We start from the raw sequence: 21,311 nt of genomic DNA, 5'->3' as shown, positions 1-21,311 counted from the left end.
GTGGTGGTTATGGAGTAATGCACACAATATGTAAATGTCTTAAATTGGTGAATTGAATAGGTTATTAAAAAGCTATATAAGCTGTCACTGGGTAGTACTTGGAAGGTGTAGTGTTTAAACTACTCGTATTTTGTGTTATGTCACTCACTTACATGTTTCTATACAATACATTATTTTACATTGTAGGCCTATAATTCCTAGGCATAACTCACCAAACAATGTCCAATATTTTATAAATGTAATATTAAAACACAAAAATCTATTAAAAAAATAGTTAAACATATTATTTAACTGTACAGTGGCATGTATAATATATATTATATCAAGATTTCTTTGTATTGGATTCAATACAGGTATTTTGTATTGAATCCAATACAAAATTATTTAAATTTCCCGCCGATTCTCCTGGCCGCACCGACGCATTAAAGTCGAGAATTAGAACGCTATGGGGGTTAATATTAGGATTTATGATTTCATAGACTTTGTTAAATGGCTTTTAAAGTCCCATCAATTGAGTGTTCAATATTCTTTGTCTTAAGTTAGGGACATGGCCAGGTTGATTTGTATTTGTCAGGAGATAGCAGCTTCTATACTGATGCTGTACAAGTACAAAATCTAATAGATTATTTCAATAGACCTTTTTTTTCTCGTCTACTAACGTCAGCTTTACACCACACTTTATCTCAAAATTACTTTGAGTTACTAAACTCCTAATGTCTGGTGTCATATGACCAATCACTACTGACCTGAAATATGGATTCCACGGACATTATATTACTTTTAAATAAAACAGAATCACACTGTTCTTTTCATAGCAAATATCTTTGATTGTAACACCGTAAATCTAAAACCATACACCCCACCCTAAAACTACCAAAATACCAAGGAACATATTTTAGAACAGTTCACAAACTAAAACTGTACACATTCATTTTTTTTTTTTAAGTAATATTTATTATGTAGCAAATCATCTGAAGAACAGGTTATTAATCCAGCATCCATGGTATTTAAACCATAGTTGTGACTTGTACTAATGGCACTATATGGATACACATTGTACAACTGGGCTCCAAATTCATTCATGCTCTTTGAATCAAATTGCAGCCCCCTGGAAAATGCTAGTTGCCTGGTTATACTTGTGTTTTGATTTTTGCACCTGCTGAATCACTGACATGAAAATATGTTGTAAGAACTCCTAATCTTTGTGAGTCATTTTCACTACTTGTTTTTGTGCATTCCTGCCTGAACTCCTGGATAGCTAACTGACTGCATTGGAAATATTTTGCAGCAAATTTTTAATCATGGCATTTGGTAGTTTATATAAAAAATCAGCGAAATGTCATGTTATATGCTGACATATTACTGCCTTTTTACACACTCTTCCTGTAAGTTTTTATTTTTAATTTGTTGCATTTACTGTGTAATTTCCATGACTAGAGCATCAGTGAATACAATCGTTGGTGCCAAAAGTGACTTCCATTTTGATAGGACTGGGTTTAGAAAACATGACCACTTGCTTTTGTATTGCTTAGATGGACAGCAAAGTTGATATTGTCAATGCTTTTAACATTAAACCAAAACTTGCTAGGCAACACAATGTAAGACAGCGATCTACAGACTTAGAGAGTATTTTTTGGTAAAACTAGGCTCTAAATCTATTTTTGTTAAAGGTTCAATCTATACAAATAGGTCCATAAATATTTGGACAGAGACAACTTTTTTTCTAATTTGGGTTCTGTACATTACCACACATAATTTTAAATGAAACAGTTGAACTGCAGACAATCACTTCATTTCAGGGGCTCAAAAGTAATTGGACAATTGACTCAAAGGCTATTTCATGAGCTGGTGTGGGCAATTACTTTGTTATGTCATTATCAATTAGGCAGATAAAAGGCCTGGAGATGATTTGGGGGGGTTGCTTGTATGTGGAAGATTTTGCAGCGAACAGACAACATGTGGTCAAAGGAGCTCTCCATGCAGGTGAAACAAGCAATCCTTAAGCTGCAAAAACAGAAAAAAATCATCCAAGAAATTGCTACAATATTAGGAGTGGGAAAATCTACAGTTTGGTATATTATGAGAAAGAAACAAAGCACTGGTGAACTCAGCAACGCCAAAAGACCGGACGACAACGGAAACGTAAGACAACAGTGGAAGAGAAACCCCTTCACAACAGCCAACCAAGTGAACAACACTCCAGGAAGTTGGCGTACCATAAAGAGAAGACTGCATGAAAGTAAATACAGAGGGTGCACTGCAAGGTGCAAGCCACTCATAAGCCTCAAGAATAGAAAGGCTAGATTGGACTTTGCTCAAAAACATCTGAAAAAGCCAGCACAGTTCTGGAAAAACATTCTTTGGACAGATGAAACCAAGATCAACCTTTACAAGAATGATGGCAAGAAAAAAGTATGGAGAAGGCGTGCAACAGCTCATGATCCAAAGCATACCACATCATCTGTAAAACATGGCGGAGGCAGTGTGATGGCTTGGGCGTGCATGGCTGCCAGTGGCACTGGGACACTAGTATTTATCGATGATGTGACACAGGACAGAAGCAGCCGAATGAATTCTGAGGTGTTTAGAGACATACAGATTTGTCATGTGCAGAAGGTTAAGTGCACTTATTTACCACTACTTCAACTCTATGATATTGTAATCAAGTTTTTCAGATAAGGTGCTAATGATTAAACTAGAGAGTGTATAGATGCAACCTTTCTTATTAAAATCTCAGATATCTAGGGTGTTGTCATCATGCAAAGGTCAAAAGGGTCTCTAAGCTTGTGAATTCCTATGTGTCTAAAAGCAATTTAAAAATATTAAGTGATTTTTTTTTTTTTTTTTGGAACAATGTTCCATTGACAGATACCCTAAATGTAGAATTACAAAGGCAAGGACAGCATTACAGGAGAAAACCTCATACAAACGGTGGAGTGTGGTGGTGGAAAAGTTATAGTGTGGGGTTGCTTTGCTGCTACGGGATCAGGGCAGCTTCCAATTATGAGCCCTATAGTATGTGTTCTTGGATATTATTAATATTATTAATAAACAGGATTTATATAGCGCCAACGTATTACGCAGCGCTGAACAATAAATAGGGGTTGCAAATGACAGACTAATACAGACAGTGATACAGGAGGAGAGGACCCTGCCCTGAAGAGCTTACAATCTAGTAGGTGGGGGAATTTACACACAATAGGATGGGAGATATGTAATAGTGGGAAGTAGTGATGGTTTCAAAAGACAGAAAAAGATGGGTAGGCAAGTTAAAAAAAAATGGTTTTGAGTGCTCTTTTAAATGAGTAGAAAGTAGGAGCAAGCCGAATAGGACGAGGAAGACCCTTCCAGAGAGTTGGGGCAGCTCTGGAGAAGTCTTGTATCCGTGCGAGTGATGTGGTTATGAGTGAGGAAGTCATTAGTAGGTCATTGGAGGAGCGGAGAGAGTGGCTGGGGGAGTACTTTTTTACCAGGTCAGAAATGTAGGTGGGACAATAACTGTGGAGGGATTCGAAGGCAAAGCACAGGAGCTTGAATTCATTAGTAGGTCATTGGAGGAGCGGAGAGAGCGGCTGGGGGAGTATTTTTTTACCAGGTCAGAAATGTAGGTGGGACAATAACTGTGGAGGGATTCGAAGGCAAAGCACAGGAGCTTGAATTTGATTCTAAGGTGAAATGAAGAAGAAATGCAGCGGAAGAGGAGGGGAGGGAAGGATGGATGAGTCTGGCTGCAGCATTCATAATAGATTGAAGAGGAGAGAGTCAGGTTAGTGGAATACCAGAGAGAAGGATGTTACAGTAGTCCAGACGAGAGATGATAAGAGCATGTACGAGGAGTTTGGTGGTCTTGGGACAGGTAGGGACGGATTTTGGAGATGTTACGTAGATGAAAGTGACAGGACCTGGACAGGTTCTGAATATGGGGGGTACATGAGAGAGTCAAAGGGGGCACTAGGACAACGTGCCTGAGGGGAGGGATGAACAACAGAAATATGACCGGGGGAGATTTGGAAGTTGAGGGGGGGATGATGAGAAGTTCGGTTGTGTCCAGGTTGAGTTTCAAAGATCAGTCAGACATCCATGATGAGATGGCTGACCGGCAGCATGAGACCTTATCCAGGATTGAGGGAGACAAGTCAGGAGTGGACAGACAGATTTGAATGTCATCAGCATACAGATGGTACTGTAAGCCAAAGAAGGATATGAGACTACGGAGGGAGGAGGTGTACAATGAAAAGAGAACGGGTCCAAGGACTGACACTTGGGGAACACCAAGAGGGAGGAGAGTGGGCAAGGAAGAATTACCATTGAAAGAAATTTGAAAGGAGCAGTCAGATGGATAGGAAGCAAACCAGGAGAGAGCAGTGTCACTGATTGCAATGGAGCGCATGATTTGTATTAGAAGTGTCAAAAGCAGAGGAAAGATCAAGGAGGAGCAGGGAAAAGTTGCCTTGAGACTTAGCTCTGATGAGGTCATTGGCCACTTTCGTAAGGGCTGTTTCAGTGGAATGGGCAGCTCAAGAGCCAGACTGGAGAGGGTCAAGGAGAGGGTTGACAAGGTAGACAAGGCGTTCAAGAAGTTTGGCGACATATGGGAGAAGGGAGATCGGACGATAGTTAAAGGGTAGGGAGGGGTCCAGTGAGGGTTTCTTTAGGATAGGGAGAATTATGGCATGTTTAAAAGCTGAGGGCTATTTACCAGTAGAAAGGGAGAGGTTGAATAGTTCGGTCAGGGCAGGGACCAGGGTGGAGGAATGGTCACCGAGTAGATCAGAGGGAATTGGGTCAAGCGGACAGGTAGTAGATGGAGATGATGAGAGAAGAGAAGAGACTTCGTCCACAGTAACAGGGCTGAGAGAGGCCAGTGATGATTTACAGGTGGGAGGGGTGGGTATGGTATGGTAAGCAGAGACATCATGTCTGATTTTGTCTATTTTATCTCTTAAGTAGGTGGCAATGTCTTGGGCAGAGAAGGATGTTGTGGGGGGAGCAGTTGTGGGGTTTAGGAGGGAGTCAATTGTTGAAGAGAGGTTGCGTGGGTTGGAAGCTTGAGAGTAAATGACTGCAGAGAAATAATTTTGCTTGGTGACAGTGGGCTCTGTGTTAAAGATTTGTAGCTTGGCTTTAAAGTCCATGACGTCAGCGCTGAGGCCAGATTTTCTCCACTTACGCTCAGCTGCATGAACAGTCTTTTGTAGCTGTTTGGTGTGTTGTGCCAGGGTCGGGGGTTGGCAGGGCGGGGGTAGCGGTAGGTGGCAGGGGCAACTTTATCCAAAGCCAAGGAAGGAGAGTGGGAGAGAAAGGGAGGTGATTTTGGAAAGAGCGGGGGTTAGGGACACAAGGCAGTTTGAGAAATGGTTGTGGTCAAGGTTATGGATATCTCTGCCATTGACCAGGTCTGGGATGTGGCAAAGGGAGGGCAATAGTTCGATAGGTTGAAGGTGATAAGGTTGTTATCTGAAAGGGGAAATGGTGAGTTGTTAAGGAGGGTGAGGTTGCAGAACTTTGAAAATACCAGGTCTAAAGTGTGTCCGGCTATGTGTGTGGGGCCATTGATGTTCTGAGTGGGTCCAAATGAGGAAGTAATGGAGAGCAGTTTGGCTGAGGAGGGAAGGTTGGGCTCATCCATTGCAACATTAAAGTTACCAAGAATGAAGGTGTGGGAGCCAGGATGCAAAGTTATCCAAAAATTGTGATACTGGGCCAGGGGGGCAGTAGACAACAGCAACAATGAGGGGTAAAGGGCTAAAGAGACGGACAGAGTGGACTTCAAAAGAGGTGAAAATGAGAGAGGGTGGGGTAGGAAGGACTCTGTATGTACAGTTAGGTGAGAGAGATTTTCTATCCAAGAACACAGAGCCCTGCAGCTGTGATCATGAATGAATGCAGTTGTGGTACTCACGCTGACAGTGTGAGTACCACAGCTCATCAATGAATGCAGCCGTGAGAATCATCACAGGATGATTCCCACGGCTGCATTTTTTTATGATGAGCACAGCCGCGGGACTCTGTACTAACGGGGAGTACCGCAGCTGCAGTCCCCCATTTAACTTCCAGTGTCCGGGGATCGCGTACAGGAGTACTCCTCCTGTAATAATTTTGTCGATCTTCCAATGGGTCCGCGAGATCAGCTCGCCGAAATTTCGAGGAAATTTTTGCGAGAATGTCAGAGGCATTCTCGCTCATCCCTATACTACAGTACACAATCTTGTATTTACGTATTTGCATTGGAATACGTTTTATTTCTGTGTTTTACCTAAATATATTTATTTACACCATGATACTTGTTGTATGTATAGTGATTCTTGATGTTTGTAAAGCATACGTACACGTTCATTTGATATGTGAAATAGGGCGACATCTAGTGACCAAAACAGATAATGTAAGACAATGTCATCAAACCAAAAAAAAAAAGAGTACAGGTATGTAATTTAGGAAAATCAATAGGCTCATAGGGCTGGGCTGCAGACGTCCTACTGTTTACTACTACACAACCACCAATACACTAGGAAATTGATCTTTAATTATCATCATACTAAACAACTCTGGATAATAAATGAACTTGGATGTCAATATACTGATAACACACTAGAAAAGTATAGAGAAATATATGCTCCAACATATACACCTTGCAACCTGATACAGATCGCCTGATGAATGATATGCGGACATATGATATAGCATCAAAATAAATTATTGAACACATATATTTCACTAAGCACTGTTTCACATAATCACACTTAAATATGGACTCCCTCATACATTACGGTCAGACCCTATGAGAAAATGTGAACTCTAGGAATGCACCGAACCCACCGTCCCTTACCTATTATGTACATATTGGTTGCAAATATATGGTATTATATGATATTGATCCCTTTGATCCCCTGAGGAAGCCAAATAGGGCGAAACACGTCGGTACAATGAGATATCTTTGAATACGTGGTTATTAATAGGTATATTATTAAAAGATATTTTATTATCACTATATGAAGTGTGTTTGTAATAGTTGTTCTCTGTTAGAGTCAGGACCATTTTAAATTACTTCACTAACAAATACATACCTAATATTTGCCCTTCAAAAGCCTGTCTGCGTCTATCTATGGGCATAATTTTACAGAGCTATATAATGAGAACCTTTCTAAATATCCTTTTGAGATGAATTAAGAAAATCAATAAAGAACAGGTATTTCAGCCCAGGACGATTGGAGTACATTCCACAATTCTTCTACATTTCTTCTGTTCACAGGTACCAGAAATTGGTTGACTCTATGCAACACAGATGTGTAGCAATTCTCAGAAGCAGAGATTATACAATTAAATATTAGTTCAGTGATTGAAAGTAAAGCAAAATCTTGAAACATTTTTCAGTTTATACAACTAATCTTTGAATTCATAAAGAATGCAGATGCTATTTTTTTGAACAGGAAATTATTCCCTTTTCTTCCATTTCTGTAAAGGAATAATTCATATTTGATACATTATTCTTTGATGTTTGATTTGGCAGTGCAGTGTTCCCAATGTATTTCCATGTATGCGACAAAAAGCTAATTTAAAGATTTTGAGTTTTTTTTTCACTTTTTTTAAACACACTGCTAGTCTTCTGAACACAAGTTATAGCACATTAGACCATAGAGTGTTGGTAGTGTATTTAGGACAATGTTAATTGAAAACCTACACACATCTAAAGCATGTACACAGAATCCACCCTTGAAATAATGGTATCATGCTGTATGTACCTATCACAATTCCTAGAGACATTTAGGCAAGGCATACTTTGATACTCAAATATGAAGATTGGAGGAGAAATATTCATACAAGTGGCCCACTGGACTGCTGAACTGGTCATCTTTCATCTTGTAGATAGAAGCAATCATTTGCTGAGTCTTCATGGTAAACAACACAGGATTTTACTGACTGTGATGGACACAGTTGGCACTGAATCCTGTTCGTCATGCAACTAAAAACTGGCCAGGAGATTTAAGACTTTCACAGCCTGTTAGTAAAGTTTGTGTGGAGACTTTGCCAAAATCAGGTTGTCATTTATCTGATGATGACAAGGAAACACCAATGCTGCCAGCAGTAAATTTGAGAAGATCCATGGAGACTTTGCCAACCCAAAAATGAGGCATGTGAACTTGTAATGATTGGCCCAAACACAAATCTCATAATCTTCTGATAAGCCACCTTAATGGAACACTGAAGCATGCCTTGGTGAGGTCTTCTAATTTTATCCAGCCTTTTATCTAATCATGGAAATTATCATCGCCACCTATTCCATTTTGAAGTGTTTGACTATTGTTAATTTGTTCAACTCAAGAGCCAAAAAGACATGAGAATAAAACCTATACCTGTATAATTTATTCCAATACTGTTTCTTTACCATCTAGGTTGTCTGCTACCTTTTGCAGACAGATTATGAAAAAGATGTGCCAAGCTGCACTTTATATGGGATACTGGGTGGGCAGACCATAAAAAACAAATCATTCTAAGATTTAAAAGACTGAGCTGGCAGCTCACACAAGAGATAATTGATTTCCTTGTCATTGTAGACTAAGATTTTTTTTCCCCATCTGGTTTGTAGGACCTGACATACCAAAACTCAGCTTTGATTCAGGAATGAAAGGTTTGAATGAATGTTTTCTTTTCTTGGGTATCAACTCTTACAGGCTTGTCAAGTGTCTTTTCAAACAGGTTCTGCCAATTATATGGGATACTGGCACCGGTTGACTGATGTTCATGCCCTAACACTGTTTTTGCAGTACCTGCATATCCTATCAGGTGAGCAGTCAGTCACACCATGACCACTTATGTTTCTGCTGTAAAATCTAATTTTTGTTTAACCACCTACATGCCATGGCTGATCTTCAGGCAAAGCCAGTGAAAGAATATCTTTCAATTCTGAATAACTTCTCTGTATTCTCTTGCTAATAGTAAGGCATTCACGGCAGGTGGATAATTTATAAAACGTAAAATAAAATAAAAAACCCCAAAAAACTCAATTTTTACAAAATAAAATTAAAAAATCTATTCTGGAGATTTGTCTTCTTTTCAAATGCTTGTAATTAAGCCTTTTTTTTCTACTAGTGGAAGAGGAAAGGAAGGCAGAGGCTTTTGAGATACAGGTAATGCTTGTGTGCAACTTGTTGCTAAGAAGGAGGCTGCTTTCAGGCAATGGCTGCCTTCATTGCCATAATGGAAGGAGAAGGAGAAAATAGGGAAATGTAAAAAAAAATGGCATAGCCTGTTCTTCTCCTGATACTGTTCCTTTGAAAGCTCTGCATTTTGTGGCATAGTCCATGATTCTGCAGACTTTGATTTGACTTTTGATTAGTGTGAATTTTGAAGTGGTGTAATGCTGTTATGAATGAATACCCTGGTATTTTGCCTCTTTGACTTAGGAAAGTTCATTAAGACATAACTGATACAGCTTTACCAGCAGTGCAAAAACACTACAAGTCCAAAAGAACCCCTTCTGTGGATGCCAAGTAAAATGGAGGTATAAACAGACCTTTAGGGTCTTCAGGAGGGATTTCTTAATGCAAAAATTGGTAATTTAAGGAATCTCTTAATTAATTGCAAATAGTGGACCTTCTTCTGATTGTCTGGATTTAGGGCTCTTTCCCCTAAGGCCATACAACAGTACGGTAAAAATAAACAACAGCACTCCTTGTACTATGAAGATACTGTATATACACTATACACTCCCATCAGGAATCCGTATGCTTCAATGTCTCTAGCTCAGTGGCTGGTTTATGGCTGCAGGGCACCTTTAAAAATACATATGGCTTTAAGCCATACGAGTAATTTATTGCACTCATATTTGCAACTCCACATCCATAGAAAACTCTAATTCACTGCATCATTGGCTAAGTCTGCAAATTTTATGTTTAGTTTCACAATGTACAACCTCAAAGTTGTCATCTTGCCATGTTAGATAAGCAATCTTTTGCTCTAATATACCTAAATTAGGACTATATGGTCCTATCATGATACCTACATTTTAAACTAAGTGACAGTGGAGTTGTAAATGGAGTAGCTTTACACAGCTAAGTACAACAGCACTCTTTTCCCATGTCTGATACTCACACAAATATATTTGTGCATGGTGAGAAAATACATTCATTGTAAGAATGTTACTAAACATCTGAAGGCTGTCAAACAAAAACTTCATGACGGCCCATAACTCCAATGACATTAAACTTGCTTATGCCTCTGCCATCACAGCTTCTCACTAAAAGAAAAAAGTTTTAAGGATCGCAAAGACCTGATATTTGCACAGTTACATACTAAGATATTAGGCTTTCATATGCCCACACTCATTTTTCTATTTCATCTGAAAGGGCGCAAAGCCAGGAACTTCTCAGCACCCCCTTGTACTTTGTACTTATCAACGACACAACAATATCCTAATGTAACTGCTACAAAAATGCAATTATAGGTAGTCCCTGGGTTAAGGACATCCGACATACAGACGTCTTCTAGATACGAACATACTTACCTGCTCACTCCTGTGCAGGATGAGGCTGGATGGGGGAGGGGTGGTTTGAATGACTTGCAGAAGAAATCTTTTGCTAAACACAGCTGATGTTGTGGGTGATCTTAGAGGGTGAGCTCTTTCTGCAGCATCTTGTAACTCTTTATTGACCAAGAAATTCTGCAGTTCTTTATTTTTGCATATAAAAGCAGAGCTTGCTCCAGAAGGTATTTAAAATGTCTAGGCTTCATAAAGTTTTTTTTTTTGCTTTGTTTGTGAATACCTCACAGTGAGGATTTTATATAGTAACTGACACAACACTGCCTAATAATATGTTGAGACAAACATCTGTCCTAATTGCATTTATTAAAATAATGAACATGTTCTGACTTACGACATACAAATTCAACTTAAGAACTAGCATACAGTCCATATCTCATATGTAACCTGGGAACTACCTGTAGATTGGAAATGCCGGGTTTTTGTTTTTGCTGCTCCTGTAGTTGTAATATTAGTCTCACTGTGGAAAACGCTAGCGTAATTTCCAAAGCTAGCCACAGATTTCTGCTTAACCACCCAACCGCTAAGCCCGTACTTTCTCGCACCAAAAATTTTTGCTATTTTGGATAACCCCGTATTTTTTCGCCTACACTAAAATCCCCACTTACCTGGTCCCGCTGTGCTCATCCAGCGTCGGTTCCGTGTTCCAGCGTCGTCCTCCAGCGTCGGGTGTCCTTCTCCTTAAAAGAAAAAGCCGGCAGGCTTAGAAGAGAAAGCCAGCTGGCTTCCTCTCCCTCCTCTCCCTGTCCCTGTCCAGCGTCGATCGCTGGACAGAAAGAAAAAAAAAAATACTCACCTTCTCCCTCCGCTCCTCCGGACACGTCTGTCCTATTCGGTGTTCAGCCGGCGAGTGCAGAGACGATCACCGGGGTTTCCCGGTGACGTTGCTGTGTGCGTCGGCGCGGGAGGGAGGCGGGGCGGCAAATTCAAAATTTTGCATTGAGTTCCTTTGCATTGAACTCAATACAAAAAAGCTGTATTGAGTTCAATACAAAGAAATCCTTATATAATATATATATAATTGTATTATATATATATTATATAAGCTACTGTACATTACATTATACACTATTTTTTTTTAAAACTAGAGTTTAAAACTTTTTTTTTAAAGATTTTTTTTTTTTTAGGTTTTTTTTATGTTTTATAAAAAAAAAAATTTAATTATTAAATTTATAAAATTTTGGACATATTTCGGTGAGTTATGCGGTAATTCTGTGAATTAGAGCCTACAATCCAAAATAAATTTCCATGCAAAAAATGTAACACTTTTTGCATGGAAGTTTGGAAAGAATTAGAATACCCGGCATTTGCGTACGCGTCCCTTGGCGATTCCTGATGATGTCCCTGCGTGCGCCCGTCGATGAGGGTCGTAGCGGAAAATTCAAATATTTTGTATTGGATTCAATACAAAGTCCTGTATCCAATCCAATACAAAATAATAGAAACTATATTTATGTGGTTTTGTCTATAGGTATGTGACGGACACTAGGGAGGTGTTTTAGAAAAATATATTACTATACAGTATACCGAATTATCACATTTTCAGTATTTTTCATTTATTTATGTATTCTTGTTTAAGCTGATTTTTGTGTTTTTCCTTTAATTTTATTAAAAGTTTTTTTTTTTTTTACATGATTGTGTGTTTCAAACATTTTTTATATTCATGATATCTACTAGAACCCTATTCGGACATATTTCTGTAAGTTACAGGTCTACAATTTAAAAAAAAAAATTTCATGAAAACCTGTGACGCTTTTGGAACAGAAATCTAGAAATCAGTGTAACGCTCAGGTGGTTAAAAGCCCTCAAAAGGGGGTCCATAAGTAACATCCTAAACATGCTGGGTATTGACTAAGAAAAAAAGGAGTTAATTAAACTTGATCATCCTATTGGCCTTTGGATCTCCCCAATTTTATCTAAGATCACCCAGCCCTATGGCTAAATGTGCTGCTCAATAATTCTGCTTTCAAGTCTACAGCATCAAATATCAAAACACTTTTTAGATCCAGCACCAAGACAAACACCAATTGGCAAATAAACAGTGAAGTCCAATGTGTTCCGGGCCTAGGTGTCAACATGTCAGAGTCTGGTTTGTGGTGGGCCTTGGAGTCCAATGTAATATAGTCCAGTCTGTCCTGTGCCCAGTTTATCCATGGTGTCAGAATCCAGTCTGCCATGGACCTCTGTTTTTTAAATTATGTAATGGGACTACAAGTCAGTTTAAAGCATTTTTGAGAAAATCTCTTTGCATGCTGCATTCCTTTCACAGTTTACTCATTATAAGTAAAGTCTGTAGGTTCTAATGCTTGTTCACTTTATTAAAATAATGATTATCCGGCTGTCATACTTCCCACAGAGCCTGAACATACCTGCTAGAAACAGGGCCCCTGAACTGTTCTGCATCAGTAATTTAGAGACCATGGAAGCCAAGAATCAGCATGGTGAGCAGAAATCTATCATGAAATGAATCTATCATTGAAATGAAAACAACAAGAATTCTCTCAGGTGAAATACAAAAGTATTAAGGAGCATAGCAATACAATACAATACAAAAGTATTAAGGAGCACCAAAGCCCTGTGGCACTTTTTAACTCGAACTTGTAAACGTTAGGTAATAAAATTTTATTTTTGTATCAGATCAGACACCCACTGACTGTTGTACTGTACATCACATTGAGGTTTACTGTCACAGAATTCCCACACACCGACCGCAACACGCGAAACAAAACACCCTGCAGGTGTCAGCGCTCCCTCTCACACGAAGGTAGTGTCCGGGAGTGCGCGCGCAGCTCGACGCCACCCCCTCAGTCAGCTGACTTGTTGTACGTGCGCGCGCTCCAACCCTCCCTCCCCCTTCCCCTATACAGAGCCGCGAGGACAGTCAGCGCGTGAGCACACACCTGGACAAGCTAGCGAGAGATCAAACGCGCGTGCTTTGGAAGGGGGGGGGAGGTGAAGTTGAGCGCGAGAATTGGGCGGGAAGAATTTACCTGTTTACCCCCACACCTACAACCTGGGTACAGGTCCTGCTAGCGGCCCAACGCTGTTAATTATTAATAACGAGAGACTCTGCTAATGTGTGCACACCTGAGAGTAGAGAGAGAGCAGTGAGAGGCGCTGCCCCTGTCCCCCGCCCGGTACACAGGAACAGGTGTGTGCATCCCCCCGCCCCCCTCCTCAGAGTTCCTAGTGAGGGCGGGGCTCTCTCACCTCGCGCCGGGTATCCCAGCAGGCTGGGTGATATTCCACCCGGGCCTAGTGAGGAGGCGGAGACCAAAACACTTGTTCCCTGGGGCCTACCTACACCCCGGGTGTTCTCCAATCCCCCTGTCACTTCATCCGGCCTTCAGTGTGTGTGCGCGCGCGCGTCCTGCACAGCTGATTTATAAACCCTCTTAATAATCTCTGTATTGCAGATATAAATTGTTCTGGTCTTTTCTAGGTATTCCCATACACATCATGTGTGCTTTACAGGAGGAATCCTGCTGATCTCACACAAATACCAATTCATATTATAACCCCCCTACATTCAGTGGGGAAAAGCCCCCCCCATACCTTCCTGCCCCATATTAGTGTACTGGGGGTTAGAGGGATACCCTGCTAGCAGCTGAGATCTCATTGTTTTATCTTGTCCAATGCTGTGTACAAAGAGGATATAAAATGTCCACTCGGACCCCGCTACCAACGGTGAATGAACGCGATGCTGATCAAGTAAGTGAGAAGGCTGCAATCCATACCGTTGTCATAGCCGTGTGCTGGACACCTTTCCAGCATTTGTGTTTCTAAGGGTTTGTAAAAAGTGCAACAGGTGATGTGGTGCTTTGTGATGGACATGTTTCTGGGGTTTTATCATTTTTGACATTGACACCATTACATTGATTCACTTGTATCCAATGGTGAAGGTCACACTTACTGCTTTATAAACACGCACCGATGTATTTACTTTTTGGTTGGGCACATGCCTTAGGGCAGTACGGTGTATTAGGTGGATGTTTGCTTCCATGTGTTGGTTAGCACATTACCTTGTGTTGCTTCCATGATTCCACAACAGAAATACATTGTGAATACGGTGCTTTCAGTTGCACTCTGCATTGCACGTTAGTAGGTACCCATGTGTTCTAATTCAGGTGTGCTGGGAAGATGGATTTGGCCATCATCAAGAAGGAATTGCCTTGCATGGCACCATGGTACAGCATCACAATGGCATTAAAGGGCCTTCAATTATAAAACAAGAAACACAGGGATGGTTATACACAACAAACAAAGAAAAAAAAATATATACAAAGTATGTATGTGTGTTTCTAAAGTCCTATTGGGATTTTTGACTTCTCATACTGTCATTGGTAGACGCCCCGCTGTCATTTTGACTTGCTGCCTTCAGTACTTAAGAGTCCTAGGTTGACACCGGCCTTTTAACCTCAGATGATCCTTTTACAAATCTTGGGGAACTTCCTAAAATACTTTTTATCTAAGGTAGTGGGAAAATAAATGTTTCTTATCTTTGTTGTCAGAATGCCACCTTAAAATAATATTGTTGTCATTCCTCTGGCTCTGCCTATGGCATTGTTTCAGAGACTGCAGCACCATCAAAAGGAAGGCCAATCAGCCACAACATTTGGAACCATTACCAACCTCAGGAAAGAATGCCAGGGTTCTCTGTAAGTTGAAAGTTTCCTGGAACCCTGGTTGAGAATGACTGGTCTAGAGTCAGAATGCAGATAAGGATTCCAGAATATACTGACTTTCCTGATCCGTGTACTTGTTTCAAGTCAGTGATTCCAAATGTATTGAAACCTGTGTATCGACAGCCCATCTAATCTAAATTTCTGAAATGTGTACTCCACTTATCTGCACGGGGACATATTGGTTTAGGAATCAATTATTTGAAATATATTGATAGTTTAGGGCAGGAGTTCTATTCCCGAGGGCTGGATTTACTAAAGTGTAAAGCTTAGTTACGACAGTGTTCCTGAGATGTGTCATGCCTTGGAATGCCAGCCATAGCTAAGAAGCTAAGAACCTTAATTTAAAGCTACAAGGTGCCAATTTACCTATTTGCCACTACTGTGCCCCGTAGTAACATGGGAACTGGGAGATGGAACCACCGCTCCCAGTGATGCCGGATATTTGACTCTCCAAATTGCTTCTTTGGTGGCTATAGTGATGGAAGATCTAAAGCAACACCTGTGTGAAATTATATATTAAAAAAAAACTTGCCTTCGAATATAAAGGTATATTACAATACATTAGGATTATAAATTACATGCCTAATAGTCCATAGGACAATCGGTATCTTCATTGCAAGCAGTGTTTTCACTGTCCTCCCTTTTTTCTTACCTCTGGGATCAGGAGCACGCAAATACTTCCTGACCTAAGCAGACAGCTTCTGGTGATGTTAGTTAGGTCCTGTGTATGATGGAGCAATGTTGTAGTTGTACTAACCCTTTCACTTTTTTGGACAGGTCAAGCTGCCTTAAATTTGTAAACTAATCGATATAAAACAATTTTTTTAAAGCATATATATATGCTTTGCCTACCAAAGAAATGCCTGCTTTAAGCTCCTTTTTCAGCGCACATATTGTTCTACTCTGCTCAGTTGATTTTAGTTGGAGCATACACATGGTGGGCTATGTTCTTCGTGCCTCTGTGTGTTGAACACAGGGTCATTTGGCAAGCACCAAAACGAACATGAGGCACGGGCTCATTCAAATCCACGAGTTCTAAATTTTGTTTTAGGTTCCCAACAGCGATAGAGAAGGGAAGCAAAGATTAGAATGTTATTTTGTCAAGGCACATTAAACGTAACCTGTTGCTTTGCTGAGTTGAACTGCACAGTCAGAGTACAGAATACAATAAAGTTTTCATCCTTTTTTTCTGTGCGTGAAAGATTTGCTAGTTATATATGGGTGGCTTTATACATTCTGATTTTGTTTGTAGCAGGGCCATTTAGGTGCACACTTTGAATTGATTTTGCTAGATTTACCCACTATGTCAGTCCATTGCTTGTCATATAACAATGGACTGCGTATAAAGATATCTATAAACAGCTTAAGATAAACTATACAGTATGCCTGATTTCAAGGTTTGCTCATAATTATCAGTCTGTTTCTCCTGTGCTAGAGGATAACAAGTGTCTCAGGCTGTCCGATGTATTTATTCTTTTCAAAGGGAGATTTTTTTTAATGCTGTAGGTTTCAGTCTCAAGCTGGGTTTAGGTTTCTCTTTAGGACCCTGGTGGGTTCATATCCCCAAACTCTGTTTTGGGGATATGAACGTTGTTTGAGGTCTTCATTTAAATAAGAAATTGACAGAGCAAAGGCAATGCATTTATTTTCTGTACCCCCTAAGGGTTTTTTTTTTTAAACAGTATTATTGACAAATTTGGGCAGTGACAGTAAAGGTTGAGCAGTAAGTCCTAAGGCTGGCAATTATCTGTGTTTTGGGGCAATGAAATCCCTACTGGTTATCATGGAATGCAAAAAAAAAAATAAACTAGGATTCTGAAAGATATGACTAAGCTGCTTGGGTTTTCAACTTATCATTTGCAGAGGAAAGGATGTGAGATATTCTGTGTGGCATACCCCCAAATAAATTGCAGGGTGCATTTCTAGCCAGCCCACTCAATATTTGCTTAACTATATAATTACTGTGGTCTTTTTCTTTCAATTATTAGAAGTTTGTTCCTCTGAATGTAGTGTACCTAGACTTGCAAGATAGATGTGTTTTTTACCCTAAAAAGTGACTGCTTATGTTTGCATTACAGAGTCTAATTCCAAATTGATTGGCATGACCTTCCTGTCTGCTTTCTGTTTCATTTTATAGAAACATCACCCCCTTCTTTACATTTTAAGCTTTATTAACATAAAAAGCCAAATAAAAAGTTGTGAATTTAAAGTACCATGTAAATTACAAAACATGCTGATAGAAATGTAAGATCTGAAAAATGCAACATTAAAAGAAAAGTAAAAAGAAAAAAAAGTACACACTAATCAAAATGACCACTACAAGGTGAAGAAAGTTGTTTTCTTTTCCCCTTTTTTTGTGTGTTTTGAGCTGCCTATGGGAACAGCATAGACTTGTATACTAATAACTTAAGTATTAGATTGTTTAGTGCATGTGTATGTTTGGGGGTAGGAAAGTTTATTTAGCCCTCTCTTGCAGGAAGAACATGTTTTCATAGGCAGTTGGGGTTTCTCAAAAGCTATAACAATTTTGGTCAATGCAGGGCAAAGCTAAAACTTAGGGCTTTTATCATTGTTTATTGGCAATTCCCCCTCACTTTCAGTTCTGATGACTCTGTTATGTCATCAGGAAGTGAGGGTAAATCTGGATAATTGAGCCACAGACCTTGATAAGAACTTGACGCTTGTAACCCTCTGCCTAAGAAAGTAACGAGAAAAAGTCTGTCCCTGTGAAAGAAAGGCGGCAAAAAACTAATCCGATAGTGGTTCTAATGCTTCACTACTAAATGTGTAGTGTCTACTAAATGTGTTTTTGATGCTTTATCTTTCACGACTGGAAAGATTTCCAGTCACTTTCTGTCTCACTACAACCATGTTACTACAACCATGTTACCAGAGCAGGAGAAAACAAGAAATCTCTCCAGTAAGGATGTTCAGACAACATCCTATATCCTGTAATATTTGTACAGGTTGACATTCAAAAATCTGGCGTTCCATAATTTGGTTCCTTTAGATTTCCTGCATGGATTTCAGAGTACAGTTTCAAATTTACACTGTTTTCTGGAGGCGCTGTTTGTTTGAATGGCGCTGTACTACAGAATCCGCTGGTCTTGCTTACACGTGCTTTCCTGCTCATTCCTTTTCATTTATTTGCTGCTGTATAGCCCCATTATGGTTTCAGCATCCATTTAAAGGACTGTACAAGTAGTCATTTTCAGTTAAATATATATAACCATAAAAAATCTGGAATTTTTGAAAATCTGGCACTCCTCAGGTCTGGAGGTTGCTGCATTTTTGAATGCCAACCTGTAATGAAACAGTTTCACTACTTTATTATATTTCTTTATACACCTCCTGTGACGATCAACTGTAGTTTCAACATCTTATAAATGTACCAACTGCTCCTCTTTTACAATGTGAGGCTAGATATGTCACTTTGCTTCCTGTTTATCACCTTTTTGTAATTTCCTCTTGAGCACATGGCAGGCCTTGCTTGGTGATGACTCTCACATTTGGTAAACCTACCGGAGTTCCTGAACTATTTATAATATATATATATTGTACTGCTGAGTGTTGTGAGCTGTTTACTTTCAAATACCATGAAAAGTAAACTGAAAAGCTGCAGCTGGTCAGTAATTATTTCACTTATACTAATCTACTCACTTTTTTTATTCACTCACTCAATTTATTATTTTATTTTTTTGTTGCTTTGGGGTTTCCTAATCTATCAGTATACTTTCACACTTTCAGTTCACAAGGCTAAATTTTTAAAATAGTCCTTGTCCTCGAAGTTCTGTATATCTTTATTTCCTGTAGTTTGGTCCAAGGCTGTGGCGTCGAGGAGTCAGAGACAATTTTGGGTACCTGGAGTCGATAAAATGTGCCGACTCCTGATACATTTTAATGATGAATAAAAAAATACAGCAAGTTCAAATGTCCTTTTTTCACAAACAAGTCATAATTAAGTACTTTTCTGATGTAAGAATAAAGTCCAGTGCATAGTTGTATTTCTACTAGTGTGAAGTTCAGCTAAGCTGTTATACAACCTGACATTCACAATATTGTAATCTGGATTATGTACATTACAAAAGATGTTTTCATTTTGTTTCAAATATAATGTTTAACAAGTTTTTTTGACTGTAAACAAGTGTAATTATAAAAGTGTAGGTGAGTGCTATGGCCTGAGTGCCTGGCTCAGGTGTCCTGTCTGCACTCTCCATATATGCTCCCATCCAGGGCTGAACTTTAACATAATTTTGCACACCGCCTAATACTAAGAAGTTAGTTAAGTGCCCCCCGGCCCTGGAGTCTCCCACTGCCCTGTCTTCTGCATAAGACCAGCAAACAAACTGTCTGCTAAATGAGCTTAGAAGAACTTGGGAGGAACAGCTTTTTTGGATTCAACTGTAAGTGTTCATGTTTATTTTAAAACTGCATGACTGCTTGTGTGTACTATGATGGAAGGCTGTGTGCATGTTTCTGTATAAAACTGCAGGGGTATGTGTAGTTTGTGTGTATGGTGCAGGAATGTATGAATGTTTGTGTATAGTGCATATGGTGTGTGTGTTCCTGAGTAACATGTAGGGCTCTGTGTTGTGTGTGCATAGTATATATGTTTGTGCATGTTTTTCTGTATAGGACAAACTGTCTGTTTAGTGCAGGGCTAAAGCCTATCTGTGTGTATAGTGTCGTGTTGTATGTATGTTTGCAATAGTGCAGGACTGTGTGTATGTTTGTATTTAAATCAAAGAATATGCTAGTTAGTATAACATATTTTATATTTATATTTTTATGAAAGCGGCACCCCATTCGCAAAGTCGGCTGTTTATGATCACCTCACATTATCAAGTGATGGGAAACGTGTGCCAATGTATTCTTGAAGATGAGGGTGAAAAATAATGTGATCCAAAAATTAGCAGTTTCAGTGGGTCTAACAAAAATGCATCTACAAGAGCATCAAATTTGAAAAGACACTTGCAGCCTTTTCATCCTAAAGTGTTAGAAGTTGTGAATGAGAAAGATACCGATGAAAATATTCAATCCACTTCTGGGATAAAAAATGTTCAGAAATCTACTGGAGACCAAACACAACTAAGAAGATTTATATCTGACAAACCACAAATATTGAAATGGTAGTAAAGATTAGTGTACCTCTATCCTTCTTTTCACAGCCAGCCTTTTAAAGCCTAAACGGAGAAATGGCTAAAAAATTTTGTGTTTTTCTGGAAAGAGAAAGTATAAGGAAACTTATAATTGAAGAGGCCAAATGTAAAAAGGAATAACTACGAAAAGGTCTGAAGGGACATTTGTCCTAAAAATGGATGCATGCACAAGTCACAGAGTCAATTATTTTGCTATTAATGTTAGATTTGTAATGAAAATAAAACAATAACGCAAACCTTGTGAGTAAAGGACACCCAGGCACATCACACCATTGGCTATCTTCAGAAGTTAGTGGAGGATTTTCTGGAAGATTTTGAAATTAAAAAGCAACAGATTCCATTTTTTGTGATAGGTAATGCTTCTAAAATGTTGAGCACAATTGAGAAAATAAAGTAGATGAAGAAAGTGACGGACAGATATTAAAGGAATAGAGTTCTGCAAGTATTGGAGAAAGTGAAAGCGGAGAGAATAGTGACATTTTGGATAACATTGTTGAAGAAGCATTTAAGCGTACTACTATTTAACATATGCGTTGTGCTGTTCATACTCTGCAACTTGCAAAAAGAGATGGATCGAAAGATTGTCATGCAGCTACTCTAACTGGCAAATTGAGGCAAGTAACTGTTGCAGCCAGGGCCCCTAAAACAGATGCCATTTTGAAAAGACCTGCGGTAAAAGGAGCCATTTTGGATCAAACACGCTGGTAAAGCACTTTTTTGATGGTAAAGTGTTTGCTTGAACTAAAAAAACTTTCTAGAAGAACTGGACAATGAAAATGTTTTACTAACTGAAAGCCACTGGACACAAGTAAAACCACTGGAAAATCTACTTTCTAACCCTTTTACTGTCACCAAGAGTTTGCAATCAGAAGATTTAACACCTGGTAAATTCTTGAAATGGAAGAGCTTGATATATTGCCTGAACAAAAG

At 39.3% G+C, this 21,311-nt stretch overlaps 1 protein-coding gene across 1 annotated transcript in view; it reads left to right on the top strand.

Annotated features, from left to right (window-relative positions):
• The first annotated feature begins 13,383 nt into the window (after positions 1-13,383).
• MARK2 (microtubule affinity regulating kinase 2) overlaps positions 13,384-21,311 on the top strand; it is an 80,591-nt gene continuing 72,663 nt past the window's right edge. The window contains exon 1 of the mRNA XM_072421429.1: positions 13,384-14,248. Coding sequence (XP_072277530.1) covers positions 14,198-14,248 — 51 coding nt within the window. The 5' untranslated portion in view covers positions 13,384-14,197. The remainder of the gene's footprint in view (positions 14,249-21,311) is intronic.

This window comes from Pyxicephalus adspersus, chromosome 9 (assembly GCF_032062135.1).
Source record: "Pyxicephalus adspersus chromosome 9, UCB_Pads_2.0, whole genome shotgun sequence".
Taxonomy (NCBI): domain Eukaryota; kingdom Metazoa; phylum Chordata; class Amphibia; order Anura; family Pyxicephalidae; genus Pyxicephalus; species Pyxicephalus adspersus.
The sequence above is the reverse complement of the archived record's forward strand: the minus strand, read 5'-3'. Positions and strand labels throughout refer to the sequence as shown.